At 37.6% G+C, this 22,640-nt stretch overlaps 2 protein-coding genes across 16 annotated transcripts in view; one reads left to right on the top strand and one right to left on the bottom strand.

Moving 5' to 3' along the window:
- phf21b (PHD finger protein 21B) overlaps positions 1 to 8,213 on the top strand; it is a 64,470-nt gene extending 56,257 nt beyond the window's left edge. For all 8 annotated transcript variants that reach the window (XM_047803921.1, XM_027151249.2, XM_027151247.2 and 5 more), the window contains 9 exons: positions 844 to 978; positions 1,264 to 1,315; positions 1,410 to 1,483; positions 2,046 to 2,100; positions 2,926 to 2,948; positions 4,124 to 4,282; positions 4,371 to 4,437; positions 4,529 to 4,632; positions 5,310 to 8,213. In XM_047803921.1, coding sequence (XP_047659877.1) covers positions 844 to 978; positions 1,264 to 1,315; positions 1,410 to 1,483; positions 2,046 to 2,100; positions 2,926 to 2,948; positions 4,124 to 4,282; positions 4,371 to 4,437; positions 4,529 to 4,632; positions 5,310 to 5,585 — 945 coding nt within the window. In that variant the 3' untranslated portion in view covers positions 5,586 to 8,213. The remainder of the gene's footprint in view (positions 1 to 843; positions 979 to 1,263; positions 1,316 to 1,409; positions 1,484 to 2,045; positions 2,101 to 2,925; positions 2,949 to 4,123; positions 4,283 to 4,370; positions 4,438 to 4,528; positions 4,633 to 5,309) is intronic.
- Positions 8,214 to 8,405: 192 nt separating this feature from the next.
- On the bottom strand, positions 8,406 to 22,305 carry LOC113645571 (rho GTPase-activating protein 8). Of its 8 annotated transcripts, none has more exons than XM_047803923.1 (13): positions 22,235 to 22,305; positions 18,111 to 18,189; positions 16,084 to 16,212; positions 15,532 to 15,619; positions 15,288 to 15,419; positions 14,911 to 14,997; positions 14,729 to 14,827; positions 13,908 to 14,018; positions 13,621 to 13,694; positions 13,288 to 13,365; positions 11,331 to 11,459; positions 10,740 to 10,843; positions 8,406 to 9,689 (listed from the first exon to the last, which is right to left on the bottom strand). In XM_047803923.1, exons 2-13 carry the CDS (start codon positions 18,148 to 18,150, stop codon positions 9,492 to 9,494), a joined length of 1,269 nt encoding a protein of 422 aa, XP_047659879.1. In that variant the 5' UTR covers positions 18,151 to 18,189; positions 22,235 to 22,305; the 3' UTR covers positions 8,406 to 9,491. The 8 variants fall into 8 exon arrangements, with proteins under 8 accessions (XP_047659879.1, XP_047659880.1, XP_027007056.1 ...); XM_047803924.1 differs by lacking the exon at positions 22,235 to 22,305 and adding an exon at positions 21,813 to 21,833; XM_027151255.2 differs by lacking the exon at positions 22,235 to 22,305 and adding an exon at positions 21,103 to 21,437 and having other exon boundaries at positions 16,084 to 16,204; positions 18,100 to 18,189.
- Positions 22,306 to 22,640: the final 335 nt, after the last annotated feature.

Genomic DNA, 22,640 nt, shown 5'->3' with positions numbered 1-22,640 from the left:
TTTGGTGCAGCATTTAAACATCCCCTTAAAACACATTTATACTGTATGTATATTTATTTATAGTTTGCATTTACATCCTAAATAACATCCTACTAACTACATGGTCTTGTAATCAGTCAGTGTTATAACAGAGCTGGCATCTAACAAGCCCAAGACAGATATATCATCAATGATAATCATATTGCTGAACCTGTAAGGTAGAAAGTAGCCGAAATCTCTACAGTTTAGAAACGCAGCATTGTGCAAACATTTCTAAAAGGCAGAATGCTGTAGTGTGGATTGAAACTATTTTTAATACTTATGATCTTTACACTCTGATTCTTTTGGGAAATCGTTCCCTCATTGTGCAACTTAACCTTCCTGGGCATTAGTGCGTGACAAGTAATTTTTTAGAATCCTGAAGTGTCCCAGAGTAGGGTCTCATCCCTGCGTATGAGTTTTGCAGCAGCAATTAATCTCAGGCTAGGATGAAAAATGGCTTATGGCTGACACAAGGAAGATTTGTGAGGCTCATTACGTTGTCGTTGAGAGAGTGGTGGTCCGCATGACCACTGGCCACATTCAATTCTCATAGGCTACAATTTTCTCCTACCTCCTATAGATGAGGCAGTAACATCTTTCATAGATTATATAGTAAAGATGAGTTAAGATTAAGAACAGATTTATCAGCTTTAAATCATGGTATGAATGAAATTGTATGAAGAGTTAAAAGCTAATTTAACAATAATGGAGCAGTCAGATTTTCTGTTATTGTTATGTTTTATTGTCAATGGCACATCCCTGATGAGTTTACACACCATTGCAAATTTTGTTTGAATATGTGCGAATTTTATGCTTTTGTAGGTGATTATAATCCAGCCACAGATCCCTGGCTGCTCTCAGGGTTCTCCAGGCCCCCAGGCTGAGATACCCTCTCAGGAGCCCAGTCCTGCCCCCTCCCCCTCACACAAGCCCAATAAAAAGGAGGAAGAGCCAGAGGTATGCTCACTCTATATAGTCCAATACATCTGTAACAAGGACTGACAGACAAATAGAAGTATTCTGTGTCAAGAAATAACCATATATACCTCCAGGAAATACTTGTCGGAAATCATATTTACACAATCCGATTCTCAGTATGTCCCGGGGACCGTTGCAGAAGTGTGCCTTTTATGTAACACACCTAAGATAAAAATCTTTTTATTTATGGGCACAAATCATTAGCTACGAGGCATTGTTGCCGTGATTTTTAGGTTCCTCACTGTCATTCTCTCTTCCTTGTAGAAAATTGCCTTCATGGTAGCGCTCGGCCTCGTCACTACAGAACACTTGGAAGGTGAGTTGCTGCACACGGGATCCTGCTTCCTGAGCGTAACTGATTCCTTTTAGAAACTTCTACAGTAACTGTTATGTTTTTGCTGCTATGACAGAAATCCAGACCAAACGACAGGAGAGGAAGAGAAGAAGTACAGCTAACCCTGCATATAGTCTGTTTGATCCAGAGGTAGCTCTCAAACTCACCTACACCACATACCTTCATGCAAAAAAATTGACAACTGACAAATAGTTAGGGTTAGGGCTAATATTTATCTTTTAAATAATAAGGCAATCTGCGAAATGTGGATGTCTTTTCTGCCTTTCTGCATAGATCTTTTACCATAAACATATTTCACTTTACAGAAGTAGAGTTGATTTTATATAGGTTTTAATCATGCCTAGATGATTTTCAGTTTAGGAAAGACTGTAGTGTTCAGAATATATACAGCGTGTATATATGTACTGTATATATACAGTATATATGTTTCAGTGGTGAAACTTTGTGTATTTTGTGTGGTGGAAAAATGCTTTTAGTGCCTTTAGTCACTTCGAATAGGGGTAAGAAGGAAAACAAAATATGTTTAAATGTCATTCTGTATACAGTAGTAAACACAAACGTCCTCTACTCAAGGCCAATTATCTACTAACATAAATAAGCAGGTTCTGTTTTCTCTAAATGTGTTAGACATTTTGCATACATTTTATGTTCATGATCTCTGTGAAAATATTTCTCTGTTATTGCTTTCCAGCGCAAAAGGCTTGCATCAAATTACCTGAACAGCCCCCTCTTCCTGTCAGCCAGAGGTAAGAGCCAGTTCTCTTCCCATTAACACAACAGCTGGGGTAGAACTCACAAAATGACATTTGAAGAGGAACACTCATGCACTGTGTTACCACACACACACACACACACACACACACACACACACACACACACACACACACACACACACACACACAAATCAAATCTGAGCTTGTGTAATATAGAGTGAATATCCAAAACCTGTATGTGCAAGTCTGCAGTGCCATTGTGGTTACATATCAAACTAGATCTTCACCTAGTGTATGTGTGATATGGGTTTCTTAAGGCAATCACAAACACACACACACACACACACACACACACACACACACACACACACACACACACACACACACACACACACACACACACACACACACACAGCACTGTTTCTTGTTGCACTGCACTACTCATTTTAATTCTCACTACTCACCTAATTATCAGACTTTTCTTTTCTGGATCATTGAGATGATAAAGGTGCTCGTGTTGCCATGGGCAGTACAAACAGAACACACTATTACGATACATATCTATACTACATATAGATCTTTTAGTACAGGGCTTCAAAACTTTAAAACAATCATTGAAGGTTTTCCACTGAAAGCTCTTTTGCAGGAGAGTGTGATTCTTTACACAGGAAACTTTCTAAAATCTGCTGTGTTGTTCAAAACCAATAGAGACAGTGGAATAAAAAGAGGTGCCTGAAGCTTTAGTTCTGTGTGCTCAGCCTTGTTGCATGGCTATAAGTGTAATCTAACCCATGAATAACCCTGTCTCTTCATTCTGCAAGCTACTAACTAATTCTCTGCTTCCTATTCGCACGCCAGACTCTGAGGATCTGTGTTGGAAGGTATGTAGCCACTCTCATGATTCTCTATGTGGGGGAGGAGGAGGAGGAGCAAAAGGCTTTGTGTCATGATCTGTAATATGGTTGTTTATTGTACTTGAAAACATTTGAAATAAGAAATGCTGTACTTTACACATTTAAGGCTACATTATGTAAACGATGATCACTTACAAAGTTTGAGGATATAAATGCATGCATTCAATTATTATGCATGTAATTTTATACTGACAAACAGAAAAAAAACACTAAATCTGCACTCACTGTCCACTTTATTAGGAACACAGTTATTCAGAATATCAAGTGGCAGGAGCATTATAAATAAAATCATGTAGAGACAGGTCAAACATCAAAAGGGTGAGGAAATGTGCCAGGGTTGCCAGATAAGGCAATGTTTTTCCAATCTAAAACTGTGTTAACGGTCACCTCAGATTCTGTTCTTAGCTGACAGGACTAAAAAAAAAAAAAAATATTAAGTCGGCAATGCTCAAACAAGCCTTTTTAACTATAAAAAACACGCCAAACTGATATTTGCTGTGGACGATAACTGAATCTCTTGACGTGTATCTTAATTGGACAATTGGTTGAATGAACATTTGTGAAAATTTTGTTACTTTCCTAATAATTAAAAAAAAAAAGATATTAAATTAGTGTTTATTTGCTTATTCACGTTTCTTTTTCATGTTACCGTTATCGTTAACTTCTTTGTAGAGTTTGTCTTTGTAATATTGTTGCAGTGAGATTTATGAAGATGGATATTGATATATGCTGCCGTTAGAAGGTCATCGATCAAGGCCTGTAACCCTCAAAAGCTCAGTTCACTAAATAACATAAATGTTAGTCACTCTGGCTAAGTGTGTGTTAAATTCATTCCTATGTCGTCAGCTCTATAGCATGTGCCAGTCCTAAAATAACAGAGCTAACCCCACTTAAGTTAATATGTATTCTGATTCTGATAAATGAGAAAGTGTGTGTATCTGAAAGAACTGTTATATCTGATGTGAAGAAACATTCCCTATCTGGAGCCCAGATTAAATGAATTAAAATAAGGTGTCAGGATGATACGGCACCTAGCTTATCTTTAAAAAAACAACAACAACGAAGCAATACAGATGTACCGAGCAGGATGTTGATAACAGGGATGTGAAAAAAGTGTGATGTTCTGTGCATGGTTTCTGCAGGAGGAGCTGGAGCATGATGACCATTGTGCTATGTGTAAAGAGGAAGGGAACCTTCAGCAGTGCCATAGCTGCACCCGCGCTTATCACCTAGACTGTTTAAACCCTCCGCTCAAATCCCCACCCAAAGGTGTGTGGATGTGCCCTAAGTGCCAGAAGAAGGTCAGTCACCCAGCTGTTATAGCAACTAACCATCTATAAAAGCCATGTGCATGAATTTGAAGGGTTTCTTTCTCTTTCTTTTATGTAGGTGCTGAATAAAGAAAATTTATCCTGGCCACATAATTTTGTCCAATCTTATGTTACACACAAAACAGGTATGATAATCTACATGTGCATCGATGCTCTACATACACACTGTTTGTAGCCGATGATGCGTAATGCCTGTTTATATGTGCGGGTGTTTAGTGAGAGAAGAGGAGAAGAGAAGACTGATGAGGAGGAACAGTGAACTGAAGAAAGAGTGTACGCACCTGAAAGAAGAAGATCAGAGACTCAACAAATCACTCTTGGTACGGTTTGTGTTCCATTGCTTAAACCGTTGAGGCACAGAAACCATGCATATTTTACTGGGACACACAGAGGCAAAGAAATAAATGTTTCTATCTATACATTAAATCTAACTAGAAATGTGTGCTTCATTAATTTATATTTTAAATCACTTTAAACATGAACACGTTCTGTAAGTGGAATAAAACACTTGGGGTTGTGAATACCATCATGTGTTATTCCTACATTTTATGCCTATGTATATGGCCTGCCAGACAGCGGATGTTTAAATAATTCCATTCCAAGTGTAAATGGTATATAATGTAGTGTAATGCAGTACACAGGGTGCATTTTGATTCCCTTAGATAGGGACTATGTAGCCATTTTTGTGTGCATTTCTTCATCAACCTTTCAATCTTCTATCTATAACTAGATCGTTATTAAACACGTGAATGCATGGACAGGATTCATTATAATTTGTAAAGTTGTTAACAACTTAAACTTAATGATCTGTACTTTGTGGATCTTAACTTTTAAAAATGTGACTCACACACCCAAGGGGCTATGGACACATCGTAGCAGCTAGAGGTTGATGTTAATGAGATGATATTACTAAAAAAATGTGTGTAGTCACATCTGTTGAACATGCTGTGAGGTTGTGATGAAGTGCTGGTAAACGAACCAGTGTGTATCTCTACAGAAATGCAGAGACATGAAGGAGCGTCTGTTGAGTCAGCAGAGAGAGACTCAGGCGTCTCTGGAGCGTCTCCGAGCCCTAATCCGCCTCATCCAGCGTGATCACATGATCCAGGTCACCATGACAGCCACCACCACCACTTCAGGCGGAGCAGCCCTGCTCTCTCTGCCCTGGATCAAACCAAGCTCCACCAGCAGCACCAGCAGCTCCACAGCATCCCCTGCAGGGTCGTCTACACTGCTGCACAAGAGTATGCTGCACTCACAGGGCAACAACTGAGCCCATCGCAGGCAAAAACACTTTATTCATAACAACATACGTGCATTTTCTTTTACCACACAGCCCTTCCTGAGCTTAATAAGAGATACTCACAAAGGAAGCTGGAAACTGAATTCTGGCCAACGTGGGTTTCCCCCCCAAGAGCTGTATTGTCTTAATGGAAAAAAAAAATATCAGAAAATATAAAGGAAAAAAAATCAATACTAACTACAGTATATTCTTATTTCTTAAGTATTTTTTAAACCCAACACCTACAGTGCTTAAGAGAGTTTTTTTTGTTTTCTTTAACTTATTGTTTTTAATTTACTAAATGTTCTTGGCCTTAATGTATTTATGACAAACGAGCAGATCACCACGCCGTCATGAATACAGAAATGAAGTATTTTATGCGGCTAAAGCCTTTTTTTTTTTTTTCTCTTAAATTACAGTTTTCTTTTTTAAAAGGGGGGATACTTGTTCTACATATAGCGAGAGAGCAAACATTAGAGTAGCGGTAGTTAATCGAGACCTATGAGACAGAGGACTGTACAGTGATCTATTGGAGTCAGAAAATAAATCGTTCTCATTCTCCTCAGAACAACAGTCGCCATACAAATTCAGGTGAAAAGGAGATGGGAAAGTGGTTTTTGTTGTGTAAGTACCGACGAGCATAAGAGCCTTCAAACAAACACACAAAAAAAGAAAAAAAAGGAGAAAAAAAAAAAAAGAGAATAACTTTTTTTTTTCAGTATTAATAGAGTTGAGATAAAGGAACAAAGTATTTAAGATGACTACAGAATTTAGCATTTCTAGTGGAAAATTTAGTATTTTCATGCGGATGCCTGTTCATAATTGTGAATGGAAGTATTGGAGAGAGGGGATTGTTGTACATACGTATGTTGTATTGTTATAACAGGTCCTTCTGGTTTTTCTTCTGTATTGTTACTCCAATCAGAGCCTCATCAATGATGTTTCTTTCCGTTTCTGTTGCAATGACAACAAAAGTGGACATTAGGAAGGGCCATTCAAGATCCAATGAGTATGTGCACCTATTGTCAAACCCTTTCTTTTCTTTCTCCAGTATATAAGATATGCCAAAAAACCCTTACGTTTTTAAGCTGGGAACATTCCCATCTTTCACCATTGTCTTTACTATCTGTCTTGTCTGTATTTGTAGTTTTTGCTTTAATGATGCCTTATTTCCTAATCGCCACATTGACATTATGTACAATTGAACATATTTTTGCAAGGACACATCTGACTGGAGTTGTGTCTGTTTGGTTATTTAATTTTCTTAATCTGTGAGATGATCTAAATGAACACTGCCTCAAGAACAAGGTTAGATAATGCCAGGGTTTATTAAATATATCATATTAAAATGAGAAAACTTACCTGGAATTAATTTTTTGAAAGGACAATTTTGTGTCACCTTTGCTAGTCTGTCTTCCTGTTCTTCTAAAAGATTTCTTAAGGTGCGCAGTTCTGACCCGGCCTGTGAGGCACGGCCCGTGCAGAGGAAAAACTGACCTGCCTTTGCTTTACTTCTTTAGCTAATGATCAGCGTTCAACCCCGGTCAGCAGGGTCTGAGCCTGATCACGGTCTAGTGGAGCAGAAATCACAGGTCACATGGTCTCGAACTACGTTCAGCTATAATCACCATCAAAGATCAAAGATTCCTAAATAACCATGGCAGATATAAAAAGACAAACAACTCAACACAAGACATCCAGTATCATTATCTATTATCATTAGGTAAGGGCTTAACAGGTATGTGGATCTATGGATGAGGAAACATTATTTAAGTGCATATCATGGATTCCTATCAAGGTCTGTAGCATTACTGTGACTTACACAGTTAAATCAGACCAGTGTGCACCATCCAGATCAGAATGTAAGTAATTGCAAGCATATCACCGACTCGTCCGTGAGAACCCCCACATCATACCGACAACCACAGGAAACTGCAGAGGCTACATTATATAGATTAGAATCAAACCACACTGTAAACAGAAAAGTCGACAATAAAAAAAAAAAGAAAAAGAAAAAAAAGCAAACGCCCGTATCTGAGCTCTGTTCAGTGGAGTTCTGCCCTTCATGCATCATATGAGACATGTCCCCACCTCCCTCACAGTCCACTCTCCCCCATATTCCAGAATCTTCTCCGGGACAAACTGTGCCGTGCTTATACAGATCTATTTTAATACACTCGACACTACGTTGAACAAGATGAAACTTTTTATATTCTTTTATCAATGAACGTGAGAAAGAAAAAGACAAAAAGAACATGACAATTTTTTATTGTTTGCCAATTATGCATTTAGCTTGCAATGTGTGATGTGTCTGTATGCTATGAGGAAAAGGTAGCAAAGATAAAACTGAACTTGAAAAGGCAACAAGGCTACTGTTAGATGGAGGTCGTCTTCGGACTGTCAGAATAGTGTTTTTTTCTTTGTTATTATGGAAGGGGACTGTCCAGTGGATAGTATGTATAGGAAAGTGTTTGTCTTACATATGCCAATGTAGTTTTTTTTCTTTATGATGCATTCAAAGTTGATTGATGGAAGTTGGTAAATGGTAAAGAGTAGTCACACTTTTTTGTACCAAGTTCTTATTGAAATCTGAATCAATAATAAACATGGAGAATTGGAGTATTTGTTAAGTGTCTTGTATGTTGTGTAAGTGTGTGTACAAAGCATTTATTACAGTGCATTTACATTTCTTAAAGGCAGATGTCTACTATGCTCCTGTCCTTTTCATTAGGTTCAGATGCAAAACAGGGAAACAAAAAAATCTTCAGCATTTCTAAAATAAATAAATAAAAATAAAAATGATGCAAGAACTGTTATGAGAAGCTTTATTATATATTTCTCATTTTCCTAAATTCACATCATCGGATACACTGACAATCCAGACTCTTGTACAGTTATATTCAATTTTGCATAAAACCAAAGACAAATATACCCAGATAAGCTATATGTGAATTAGATTAGCATTTCTAATTGTAACAAACCCTACAGGAAAATCATCTTTTAAACCTATAGACAAATTTCTTAGCACTTTAACTTTTTATCAAGCATCATATTGTGGCTGATAAGCGATAAGAGCCTGTGTGGCTTCAGGAGGGTTTAAAGAACGTTTCACCTCAGTACAGACATATCACTGCAGATGGTGTTAGTAAAATGAACTAAATATTGAAGGGTGAGAAATATAGATTAGTTCTGAGAAGCCAGTCAGCTTCCAGTGATTATCTGGCATCAGGTCACACGCATCAGGTCTACATAACTCATTAGTGAAATGCAAATATTTAATACAAAAGATCAGTGAAGCATAAAAATGGAAGAGTGTCATTTCATAACAGTTCACTGCTGCTGCGATTCATGCCTTCAAGGTGATCTCTGCTGCCTGCAGCGAATGGTTGCCATGGTAATCCTGAGTGCAGTTGTAATTTAGGGGAAATTTGCTTTGATTTGTGTGTTTACACAGTCATCGTGGGTGTGCATGTCAAAAGACACTTTTTAAACCACACGCACTTCGCACATCAGCGTTTGAGTGACTAACTGCAAGATTAATGCTATATTGAAGCAATATGCGCCGTCTTAACGTTAATAAATCCTAAGAGGTCGATGGTAGCAGTCTACAGTGCATAAATCTGACTTAGGAGACAATCATAAGTAAATACATTCAGCATAACAAAAGACCTTCAGTGTGGTTTAGTGTTAAAGTATTATACACAATGTGCAGTCTTAGTGGTTTGGTCTGCAGCACAATAAGCTTACGGAGCGTAAACGTTTTGCCCCATGACTCCACAGGTCACCCAGAGCCGATACATCATATCAGTGACACAAGCAATAATAAGGCCAGGTGTTCGGCTTCCTGCTGTGAGCTGTAGTGGGAGTGTGTGAAGCACTGTGGAGTGTGTGGAGCAGTCAGGGCAGTACCTGCTGTGAAGGGCAAATGGAGCTAAAGATGGCATTGTAGTGCTCGATAAGCAGCTCAGTGAACATGTTGAGTGGTGTGATGGCATTCAGAGACACACCGCCATGACGAGGCCACACCAGGTTCACCCCAAACACACATGCCAGGTTAGAGGAGCTCATTTTATTAAAGATGCTTTCCTGAGACACCTGCAGAATGTGAAGTGATTAGATTTACAAACTGAGTGCGCTCTATAGATGTACAGTAAACAAAACATCCACATCACCTAGAGCCTGTGGTAATAATCACTTCCTATTAAGATCAACGCAGACAAATCAGTATAGCAAGTACATGCATCCTAAAATAGTCACTAATGTTAACCAACTAGCTTGTTGTTAACAAAAGCACATTACTAAGCTTGTACTGAGGCCAGAGCATATGATTTACATCATGTTTAGACTCACTGAACAATCACATCACATCATTTATTAGTTTGAATACAATGTACTGGTTCTTTGAATATATGCAGCTTTTATGCTTGTGCATGTTACACAGTCATCTATGATCAAGAATTGTGTATGATAATGATGTGAATGATTATGAAATTAGATACAGACTTAAAATTGTGTAGAACTATAATCTTAAGCCAGGCACTTTCAGTAAAAGACTTTAATCTATACAATGTGTTACTTGTACATTATCCCTTTACTAATAGCAGCTCAGAGGACTATAGCACATGCCTGGTTTGGGTGGCTTTATGCTAAGAGTCCCGAGATGTGCAGGGGTTCGTTGTAAGTAATTATACTCCGTTCTCTCTGATTAAACATTTGCATGTCATGGTGAGTAACGATGCCCCTGGGAATGTCTGCAAGAAGATTACTTTATTTTGCTGTACAGGGGGATCAAACAGCTTCACATTAACATGAAGACACAAACTGTGAATGTCAAACTCCATGAACTATAAATCTGTATAAGGGATGCAAAAATAATGATGACTTCTACATGTGTAGAGAAATATGGGGAATATGTGAAAAATCTGTTTATTACCAGACTGCAGGTAAAAACACAGCCACGGACTCAATTCAAATAGCCCCCTACTGTATATCTATTCCTGTAGTCTAGAGAAACCTATTTATAGTTCAGGATGTGGGGGAAAGGTTTATTGCTGGATTTAGATGTAAGACCAGAAGCACAATTTATTTGTTTATTATTTGTTTGGCAGTCACTAGATGAGGCCAAACCTGTAGTGTATCACTTACCATATGCAGGAAACAGATGAGGTACTTCACCACGATGAAGTTGTACTCTGGAAGCGACTCCACAATTCTTTTGCACCTTGAAACCCGTAAGCTGCTCTCCACCTCTGTGAAAAACACTACCTTATTTTACAAAAGCCAGACACTGAATCCCAATGAAACATACATCAATAAATCATTTCAACATTCACAATACACAGAGGCCCGGTGTTATTTCTAGCAGTGTAAAATGAGCCTAGAATATTGCTGATACCTCCAGAGGGTACAAAGACACTTATCTCCCTGAACTCCATTCTCTCGCCTTCGTCATATTCCACAGATCTGCTATTTAGTTGTCTGAGTGACCAATTAATTATTAATAGTGGTTAAATAGAGCCTCTGGGAGAATTGGAGCACCCTGAAATGTACTGAATGTTGAACACGGACCCTTGATCTCAGAAACAGCTCAACAGTTTCTAAATCAAACAGGTGTACTTGTGTGGCATGGATATGATCTGTACTGTCCCCAGTGTCTCAACTACATCTCTTAATTGTGATTTAAAATGTAGTACAAAGAGGAAAGAGCTTAGATTAAGGCCTGGGTTTAATACTCACTGATAAGATCCTGTATCTGGTTATATAATGTGAAGGTGAGGAGAGGCTCTGGAAGCTCACGAAGAAATGTCTTCAAAATCACAGCAGGAACATGAACATCTGAGTACTGCTCAAAGTCAACCGGCTTGCCTGAGGCAAAACAGAGAGAGAGAGAAAGGAGAGGGAGAGGGAGAGGAGGAAGGGAAAGAAAATGATTATACAATGGACTCATTCTGTTAAAAGAATAGTGAAGTGGTTTTCAACCTGATTTCTATCCAGGACATCTGTAATCATCACTGACAAGAATTATAATACCTTTTAAATGTACAGGGAGAACTTGGTCAGTAAACATTTGCAACACATAACTGTAATGTTACTACATGTTACTACACTTTTACTCAACTTTCAAACCAGGAAATAACACAGTTTAAAAAAATAAACAGTGACACAACAGTGCTTTAGACTGTCCAGCTCTCTCATTTCCTCTAATGTATACACAGATCTACAGATTATCTCCCTTCAGTTTTTATGCTAATCCCTCCGTCTCATGCATAGCTGAGCCTCTGCCATAACTATAAGGAACTGCGTTGTATTTAGGAACTTTCCGTACAGTGTGTGCCGTCGTCACTTATGTTACACTGACTTTCTCATTGAACACTGCTGGAAAAAATATACACAATTCCGTTATGACCTGGTCTAGGTCAGACCGTAACATACAAAAATCAAAATCAAAATAATAATAAAAATCACTATAAAAATATTAAAAGAGAAAAAGAAACGTGGCACGACACAGTTCCGCTTCTTGGTTTTATTCTGTTTTAGGTGGTGACGGCTTCAGAAGTCGGCAAGGCCAAAATAATAAATAAAACTCCCTCTAACTCAACAAACAACTCAGTTAACCTGATACAAAGAAAAGAAAATAGATGTCTTTACCTCACTCCCTATCTAACCAAAAATAGTAATAAACAGAATTATCAAAACTGGCACCGACTTCCTACGTACCACTAGACAGGGTGTATTTACAATATCTACATGGAAGTATATTTATAACATCTACGTGGATGCATATACATATTTATTACTTATGCTTGAAGTTTTTCTCTTCAACACCACTGTCCCTTTCTGACATCAGTGTGACAGAACAAAAAATTAGCACCACAATCCCTGAGTCCCAGAACATATCACAAATATTTCAATTGAAATATATTCAATATGCTTTTAGAAATATCCAGGTATAATGTATCATACTGCAATTACTGCCCAGCTGCTATACATAAAGCCAGCAATATCCAGCACTTCCCTTTTGTTCTTTATTAAACACAACACCATCTCTGCTTGGCCTAAAGAATGCGTTCCTTCCCTCTTTTCTTACAAAACAGTACCTCAGCTTATCAACACTTCATTTAAGCAGTGATATATTGTGCTAAGCAAGTTTTTTTTGTGAAGAGATATGCTTCGAGGAAGGTATTGTTGTAAGGACAAAAGGTGGCTCAGTGAAAGCACAAATGAGAATGAGAAAAAGCGCAAATATGAGAAAGGATACGGCTGACTGATCGAGCTCTCCTCTGGGACCGGACTCTTTTATTCGTTATTGGAAGGGATCGCTACACGATTAGCTATTTATAACTATTATTAAAAAGGGACTCATTATTGTCTTCTTTCGGTATTAAACACAATTACATTGTCTCAATAAAAGAGAGATGTATAATCATAACCTCAAAGCTGAGAAGGGTATATACAGAATTTTGTGTTAAATCTCTACAGGTAATTGGAGGAGTTAATGAAGTGGAAAGTCGAAACGGACACTATCTTAATGGGGAGTTGTGCAGGCGACGTGCTGCCTGGGATGCTATCGAGAATCATCAGAGGAGACTGAGCCTTATTGATCTTTTCATGGCTGTGGGAGGTGGGAGAGAGAGAGAGAGAGAGAGAGAGAGAGAGAGAGAGAGAGAGAGAGAGAGAGAGAGGAAGAGCTCACCCTGGTTATAGAGTTTCTGGATGTCCTTGATGAGCTGTACTCTGACTGACCTTCGGAAGATCCCTTCTGTTTTCAGCCCTGGGGGTGGGAGAGAGAGAGAGAGAGAGAGAGAGAGAGAGAGAGAGAGAGTGAGGGAAAGAGACAGACAGACAGACAGAGGTGTGTTTTGAAACGAACCATTGGCAGGGGGTTCATTTTGAGTATCATCTCTTTCAGTCTGAATAATGATATGACATGCAGGTGGGAAATGAAGATGTCAAAACAATAACAACATAAATCCAATACCCAGTTTTCAGAATCCAATTAGCCGGCAACTGTTATCTCTGCTCTTACCTTTCTGTTTGAGGTAGGACACGGTTTGAGACATCACAGGAGGAATCAATACACCATTGTTTCTCTCTCGAATGCTGAAAAAAAATGTAATAACAAATGCTTGCATGTAGCCCACATACACACCAGATAATAAGATTGTGTAACAATACACAAATACCGAGTGAAATCAGTACGGGGTGTGAAAGAAAATTCTGTAAACACTTTTTGATTACAATCACTCTGTCCAATGTAGCTTAACAGCAGTGAAATTTTCTTGCTCAACATAAATCTCTGATGAATTTACTCACTACTGTAAGCTCACACCAAACTGCTGTGTGGGCAGAGGAGGTCTGGGGGGTGGAGCCTTCGCTGGAAGAGCTGATCCGCCTTTCTGAGCAGCTCGGAGCTCTTCATCATGCCTGATCACAACAGGTAATGGAGAGTGAATTGTCATGACTTTGATCTTAGACTAAGCATCAACTTAAACCTACAAGAACAGAATGTGTCTTTAAAGCAAATCCTCTCTTAAGTTATAATAAACCAAAAAATTTCAATGTTTATCTGTTTCCAAATTTTGGACATGAACCAGCTCTGCTTCTTTTGCATTTATGTAAATTATCTAGCCAGCTCATTAGATCAGAGATTAACTACAGAGCTTAAGACTTTAGGTCAGAAAGGGAAGCATTTTCATTGATTTTTTTATTTAATGATCAGCGCTGATAAATGAAGTGCTGAGTAAAATGAAGCATTGCATGAAAATACAGATTGTCTGAACAAAGCAATGTGCACTGCATTCTCCGTCCTTGTGTTACTTTCAAACTACAAAACTAAAGTTTTCTAACTGCTTCTCATGCTGTATCAAGCATTATCCACTCTCTTCCACATGCATGAGCTCACAGACCCCCACAAACCCGGCGCTTTAACCGTATTTATCATTAAAACATGCTTAGGTTTTTGTTCCAGAGTTACAGCAGGAACTTATTATTTATTGTATAAATATTCGGTACATTCATGAGTGTGTAAAAAAAAAACAAAGGCATTACACATTGTGCACTTTTACATAACAAAATACAATGTTTTTTATTTTATTTTTTAAAATCTATTTTCTGATTAACGTATTACATCAGACCTTAATACGGCTTGTGGGATGATGAGCTGCTCATAGTTGACGTGTTCTCTTAGCTCTGCCAGATAGTTCACATAAGTTAGCTTCTTACCAAACTTGTGGCTAAGGTGAAAGAAGATAAAAGACACGTAAACACCACGGATACAATTAGAAAAGCCTTGATGGTTAATATCATTTCTTTTTACCTTATAAGAGGTTTGAAAACGTTCCATAGGATCCGTATAAAATTTGTGGGGTGGACGACATAGAGGGCTTTAAGATTCTTCTTATACCTGGAATAGATGAACAAAAATTTTAGCAACAGAAAGAAATAAAACCAAAAGGGTAACTAGGAAACCCCCAATAAAAATAACTCTCCTAGCAAAATCTCTTAAAACAGACAGTTATTTCCACGCTTAGAAATTTACTCTAATTTTCCTCATTATGGGAAATAAATGATTAACTCATAACTTGTTGCTCAGACATGCTCTGTAAAGCTGTTCTGGTGTTACAGTTAGAGAAAAAAAACACCACTAGGGACCAGATAGTCAGACGGGAGGGTGAAGGCATTTAAGTTACTCACTTTCTGTCGAATTCCTGGTAGGCTTTTCGAAGCCAGCTCAGGGAGGGTTTGTTGATGCTGCGTAAGCCGTAATGAAAGTACACCACAGTGTAGTCAATCTCAACATACTGATCCAACGTATACTTGATATACCTGTACAAAAAAATATAAAACCGTACAAAAAAAATGACATGGTTTCCAACAAAGATATAAAGATACAAATGAAAACCTAAATTGTGTTAAATTGAACTCTAATCACACTCACTCCAGGAGACGATGATGATTGAGCTGATGTGACGGAGGCATGCAGCTACTGCTAAAAATGATCAGCTTTCTGCCATAATTATCATCACCTAACACACACACACACACACATTCCAGAGGTTTCTGCTAATGTTGACACAGTGCACATTAAGTCAGCAGAAACAGGAAAGTCCATTTGTTATCACACACAAGTTCCTTCTGTTTTTGAATTGAAATAAAATTCGAATGTAGTGAATAATTTTAGCTCAATCACGTCTATATGGTTACAAAAATATATTTTGAAAAAAAAAATATTTTGCTAGAAATAGCATGAAAACTGATGTCTAATGGAACTTAATGTCAACTCAGATGCATTCAGATGCTAAATAAAACCTTTTCTTTCAAAACATCTTCATCCAGCAGACGTTTTATCCGCATGCTGTTTAAAACATTAATGCCCTGACCTTCATCATTAAAAGAAACAAGGAGAGCAATAGTGGCCATGATGTCTGGGAAGTTATGCATGTGTGGAAACACTGCAAAAGAAATGAACTTAAGCAAATCAAGTTGTTACCTGTAACTTGCAGGATGCCGTGCCTCGCCACATCATAATAGGGATGTGATGCGTCTTGACGAGCATCGGCACTAGGTGGCGCTAAAGGGCAAAATTTCCCCTGATCCTCCTCCTCCTCCTTCTGCAACTCTTAAAAAAAATAAAAAAAATGAAAATAAAAAAAATTAATGAAGCAACTCACCCTATCATCTGAAGATATTCTTAGATTTTACTTTTTGTCTGGTCAAATATTACTGCATCCTGTATAGTAACTTCCCAAAGGGACAAATGCACATCACAAACAACCTGATTTTACAGACAAACTAATGTATTCCATTACTTTAAAGAGTGTAAGGAGAAATTACAGCTAATTGTAGTAGTGGTCTAACTGGTGTCAATTTATCTGTCTGTGAGTCCTGGAACAAAACCTAGACATAACGTAGAATACAAAGTTATACGATATGTTTATGTCCTTTTTGGTGGAAAGAAGTGTAAAATGCCAATATGTCAATACAAGACATGCAGCAGCGAGTAAGGAGATGAGAGCTTGTAGGGTTGAGGCCATTTTCAATATAAATATTAATCAGATCTGAACTTTGTAATAAGATGGAAAAAAATGCAGGCAGATCTGTACACTTTGCCGTCTTAAGGTTTGGATAACTTTAATACATTTTATTTTCCAGACATAACTATTACAACCATAAAGTGATAACATTTCTGCTCTGTTTACATCTCTTTAATTTACATAGAGTCCTATAAGTTAAGCTTCGGAAAGTTGACAGTTGCCATTATTTGTGTGTTGAATCAGTATTTACTTTTGGAAGAACTGGGGAAGGAAAAAGGCTATAAATATAGTCTCTGTTTTTATTTATATAAAAAACAAGGAAATGGCCAGTGGCGGTCAGTGGCCTGTGAGATAAGATGACTGTACTGAAGGAGACAGAAACACTAGATTACTTCTTCCACTGCCTGTAACACAAAAACCTTCAAAATGAAGGTTTTGTTTAAACAGAACAAAAAAAAAAGTTTTGGGGAAGGCATGACATTAAATTACTACAGCACCCTCTTCTGGGGACAAAACAAGACACTTGCTGTTCATCCAAAACAAAGTCTATTATACACTGAATGTCAACTTTTTCAGTCTTTTATTTTTCAGTCGTTAATATTTACAAATTTTTTGTGGTAGTGAAAATGGTAATGTTTTCAGGAAGCTGCTGGGTTGCTGAGCACACACAATGACTCCAAGCTAAAAGTATGTACTGGCTTCTGTATGTTTAATTATCTGAGCACCGCTGGCACACACACACAAATTTTTAAAAGTGATCATTATCTGAAAAGTTAACTGTTCCTCTCCCAAGATGGTAAATATAACTCCTCATCATGAAGGCGCATGCCGAATTCAGCACGTGGTTTTGGAGAAATTGGCCTGTTTACCGTTTGATCCGTCACACCGCCTACTTCCTTCCTTAGCATGAAGTCAACAACTGACTCAGGCAGGAGTAAGAGTCACTACTCCTGCACTACTCCTCACCATCTTGGATTACTAATACCTTTGCAGACATCTGAGTAAGGTCATGGCTGAATCATGAGAGAGTTTACTGGCCCCAAACGTCAGTGACGCTTTGAAGACAGTAAGGGGATACCTCCAAGCTTGAAGGTGTCACTGAATACACACCGGATACAGTGTGGTCGAATCGCATCACGACTGTGGAAGCAATCTATATGTTACGCATATGTTACAAGCATGTCCGCTCACTTAGGAAACATGGAGCATGTGGACAGATAAAGTTGGTCCTGCTGTAATTAGCACATGTAAAGTGAGACAACAGCGCATTATTCTGGTTATGAGCTTCACTACAAACCCACTTTACACTTGTGTGAGATAAAATAATCTAACAGAAAAAAAGAAAGCCACCGATGTATACTTATTTATAGAGTACGTTACATGCATTAAACCACTGTGCTATTTAAAACACCCCCCACACACCCACCCACACACAATAACACTATATATTGTAATGATAAAACAGTTCAAACCTGAGACTCACCTATCTCAGCCAGCTGTTCCAGGTCATTAGCTGAGATCATGGTAAAGGCTGAGTGATTTCAGCTGAGCTCGGTTACATTCTGCAAAGAGAATAATGATTTACTTGCAGGCATCGAGCCAAAACCAGCTTTTAATCTGACAAAATAACACAAACAGTTTCTCATATAAGAACCTGCTGTGACACACAGCAGAATAATATTATCCTTTTACTCCTAAACATTGACACTGACAGAATATTATATATATATATATATATATATATATATATATATATATATATATATATATATATATATATATATATATATATATATAAGCTTGTGGAACATATTTTATAGGTGTTAATTTGTGCCAAACGCTCAATCAAAAACAATCAAACTTTTTTTATATCTGTGAATGGCATGTCAATGTGCACAGAGATAACCAATTCACAAGCACACGCACATACATACTGTACACACACACACACACACACACACACACACACACACACACACACACACACACACACACACACACACACACAGATGTTTAGATGTTCTGACCCAGTCGTCTCACCATCACAAACTGGCCGTTCATAAAATGTCTCAGATCTCTAGGCGTTCTCATTTTTCTCAAATAATCATTCACTTCACCTTTTAGTGGATCTAATGGCTGATTATATATATATATCATTTCTGATCTATAATCTCATTCATCTTTTGATATCAAGCCCAAATGTCTTCAGTGTATATGAAATACAAAAAAAGGTTAAAAATCTTTCATTATATTACATTAAAGTTTTCTCCAGACTTACACCTACCCCACAGTTCGAGCAGATCCCAAATGTCCCACAACATCTGGTCATTACACAAGGAACAACACAACGGTATCTGTCCATCTGTTAAATTTCCATATGCACCCCACCCCACCATCCAGGCATTACCCATAAATCACACTGAATCTATTGTTTTAACACATAATTTAAACATAAACTAGCCAGAAACCGAGCTAAAATAATTAACCTTATGGACAAGCTTTTGGGTTCCTTCCTCCCTCTTTTCTCTTCTTCTCCCTAGTGCTTTACTTTGGTTAAATAAGTGCTTTCTTTAAGATAAACCTCTATACAGAGCACTTTGGATGGTAACAGTGCTTTGTAAATTCAGTGCCAGATCTGATCAGAGCCCAAGTGTATATTATTTATTTTTGTAACCAACACTTATGTTCTTCAGCAACATCTGTCCTGATATTGTGAGAGATCTCATTTTATTGGCCATTCGGCTTTACAGAAATCAGATTAGTCAGTGACCACACAGTAATATTTAGAAGATAAAACTGATGTCATGAGTCATGGACATTTGCTAGACTGTTGCTATGTTTGTGAAAACGCGTGACACAGCTCCATGGCGCATTGCTAATGAAAATAAAAAGGTGACTGCAAACTAAAATTTTACATTGTTATATATCTGCCTTGTCCTAAATTCTCCAGCAGTATGAAATTTCATCTGTTTGGATGTGAAATTGAAACACATGACCTGCAGTGTTTCATGGCATAAAGTGTACACTTTATCTGGTGATAAGACCTTTCCTGAAACAGATCATAAAAGTATATTTTTAATGTGATGTTTCTGAAACTCTTTTATAGAATATAGAAAATCACATGGCAGCGTGATGAACTGCTCAATAAAACTGCTGGATTAAGAATTGAATATAGACTAGAAAGAATGCAATATAGATTTAAAGGTAAAATCCAAAATATGACCATTATCACTTGCTTAAAACTATTTTATATTAAATTACATTTTTCTCATATTAAACAACACTAAATCGAGGCTAACCATCCCTAACAATTTCATATCGATCCCTAATGAATTTCTAGACTCATTTCATTTTTCGTGTGCTTTGTTTCACCAAAGATATTAAACCCCGATCCACATTCTCCAGCTGGGGTTTCATAGTGCTGCTCAATCACAAAGTAAATCCCAAAGGTCATTACAAAAACAACAACAACAACAACAACAAAACATCAGAGCTAAAAACATGTAGTTCGATCTGAGGTCGAAATTTACTGTCCTTTACTTCATCCTTTTAGAAAACTTTAAGAAAGCACGAGCTGTCGCTATCTTCCAAATTCCCAGACAGATCCATTAATGCTGACAGTGAGGTGAGGTTCCTGTAGGATGGGGAATTTAGATAGGGCACAGTGTGACAAAATAACACTATATCTGTATACTGTGATAAGAAAATCTGAAATAGTTTCGCTGGGACACATGCCTTAAAATAGTTTACAAAATTAGCTGTCTGGTCTACTTTAAACCCTTGCATTTCTGGGCCCAAAACACCTTATTTATGGATGTTTAAATGACTTTTCTTTTCTTTTTTTTTTCCTTTTTTGAGTCAGTGTATTTTTAAGAGTCAATTTTCATAGTGTTAAAACCCCAAAATACTTTAGATGGCACTTTAACTCGAATTTCACAATTCTTTGCAGTTCTGCTGTACATTTTATCTGTTTAACTGATTTACACTCACTAATACATGTTCAACCTGTATTAGGAAAAAAAGGAAAAAAGGAGTAAAAAAAAAAAGCAGGAAAAGTTTGACTAGCATTCAACTTACTGCATTCAGTCAGGTTTTAAGAATAGCTCAAATTTGTCCAAATAAATCTTTAAGTCAGTTAAAATATTCTAGATGTAAACTTGAGTAACTTTAATAAACCTCAGTCATGTAGAGTGAAGAGCCGATACACCAGAGCCGATTGATACACCTGAGCCGATTGATACACCAGAGCCGATTGATACAGTACACCAGAGCCGATTGATACAGTACATCTGAGCCGATTGATACAGTACATCTGAGCCGATACACCTGAGGAAAAACCTATTTTTAAAGGTTTTTCGGTGTCGTGTAACTAAAGTAATTCTAAACTTTCTACTCCAATTATATCGTTCTCGCCTGCACATGAAGCCTTTGAGAAGTTTGAAAACTTAAAAAAAAAAAAAAAGTTGTTTTTTTACCGTCAGTGTTGAAATCAGGTGCACAAAAACAAGTCTTCCTATGAGACTAGCTTAGCACTGCGCATGCGCTGTTGCCCTCGCGTTCTTTCACAGTTCAACTCCAAACATTCCTCAAAGTAGTGAAGTGAAGTTCGGGCGTAAATCCAAACTACCTCCTAATCACAAAAGGTGTGAAAATAGTGCTCCAGCAGCCTGCGTATGCAGTATTTGCAGTATACTTTCTGAAGTAGCTTCAGCATTGGCAGGTTTACACCGGTGAACAGCAAGACTAGAAAAAATACCTACTTGAATAAATCCAACATTGTTCACAAACGGAAGTGAAATGGGCGTGTTATGGAAGTCAAACACTCCCAGCCACAGTTAAGGTTTATCACACTCAGAGCCTATATATATATATATATATATTGGACTTTGTCAGACCAGATACCTGGGCAAACTGGTTAAACTGTTAAATGTCCCACCTCCATTTTTCAAACATTTCCTGTCTAAACAATCAAATTCAACATATGAGAACTGTAGTGATAAGCTAAGCAGCGGTTCTCAATGTGGGGTCTGAGAAGCAATGAAAACAGCTTCTACATTACAATTACTAATGCAACCTTATAGACACTTATTTTACAACACAACACTAAGACAATTAGAAAGTCATACCATTTATAGATCAGATTAATCAGATCAAGTAATAATTAAGTCTGAAAATAACTTATAACCTATATGAGCAGCTCAGTCTTGAGATTTATCAGCTCTTACTGGCGAGAACAAGCTGGATTTTTCAGCTTGAATTTGCTGAATTTATGCCTTAATAACTGAAGACAAGTAGGCCCATAAAACCTTTGCCTAATGTGTTCTTTTGTTGGAAAGTTTAGGAAATAACAAGCCCTAGAGCTCCAAATAGGCAGAATATTACAGTGCACATAATGAGCCTAATATTTTGAAAGGAAACCCTATGTTATATGGTGTTATGAAAGGTTCATCCAGAAAGTCAAACCAAAGAATTTAAAAGAAAGATATAACCTTTTCTAATTAGAGTTGAACACTAGAAATCTTAAAAAGTCCCTGTGTAAGTTTTAATGAAGGCTGCCACTGATAAATTCACAGTAACAGACAGTGAAATTTACTATGAATTGCATACCCATTGTTTCCATTGGCAAAATCCCAAAGCAATGACTAACACACAAAGCCAGAGAAGAAGAAAAGAAATAAGCATTATATTTTATTCTCTGCCATCTCTGAGTTGACCTCACTGAAATTCTGCTTTGATTTGTCAGACAGTCTTGCCTGGGCTATGGCTACTAATTGGCTGCAAGTGTCAATCAAATCTTTTCAACTCTGCTCTTGTCTTTGGTCTTTAACCTTTTCCCAGCCTAAATACCAGCCCCAGGTTCTGGTAAACCATCTAATGATGGATGACAGAGAATTACTGCAGGATTGAGAGAATTTTTTTTATAGATAAAGAGAGCTTATGGTGCAGGAAGTACGTTATATCAAAAATAGTCTCAACAGCAGAATACCACCCACTGTTAATAAGGCAAATTTTA

This window comes from Tachysurus fulvidraco, chromosome 19, assembly GCF_022655615.1.
Source record: "Tachysurus fulvidraco isolate hzauxx_2018 chromosome 19, HZAU_PFXX_2.0, whole genome shotgun sequence".
Classification (NCBI taxonomy): domain Eukaryota; kingdom Metazoa; phylum Chordata; class Actinopteri; order Siluriformes; family Bagridae; genus Tachysurus; species Tachysurus fulvidraco.
This window is presented reverse-complemented; position numbering and strand designations above follow the sequence as displayed.

Coding starts and splice junctions, on each gene's coding strand:
- LOC113645571 (XM_027151255.2), bottom strand. CDS start 18,150: ATGATCTCAGCTAATGACCTGGAACAGCTGGCTGAGATAGGTGAGTCT. Junction 16,205..18,099: donor CTGAGATAGGTGAGTCTCAG/GTTTGAACTGTT, acceptor TAAGAGTTGCAG/AAGGAGGAGGAGGAGGATCA. Junction 15,620..16,083: donor CGGCATCCTGCAAGTTACAG/GTAACAACTTGA, acceptor TGTGTGTGTTAG/GTGATGATAATTATGGCAGA.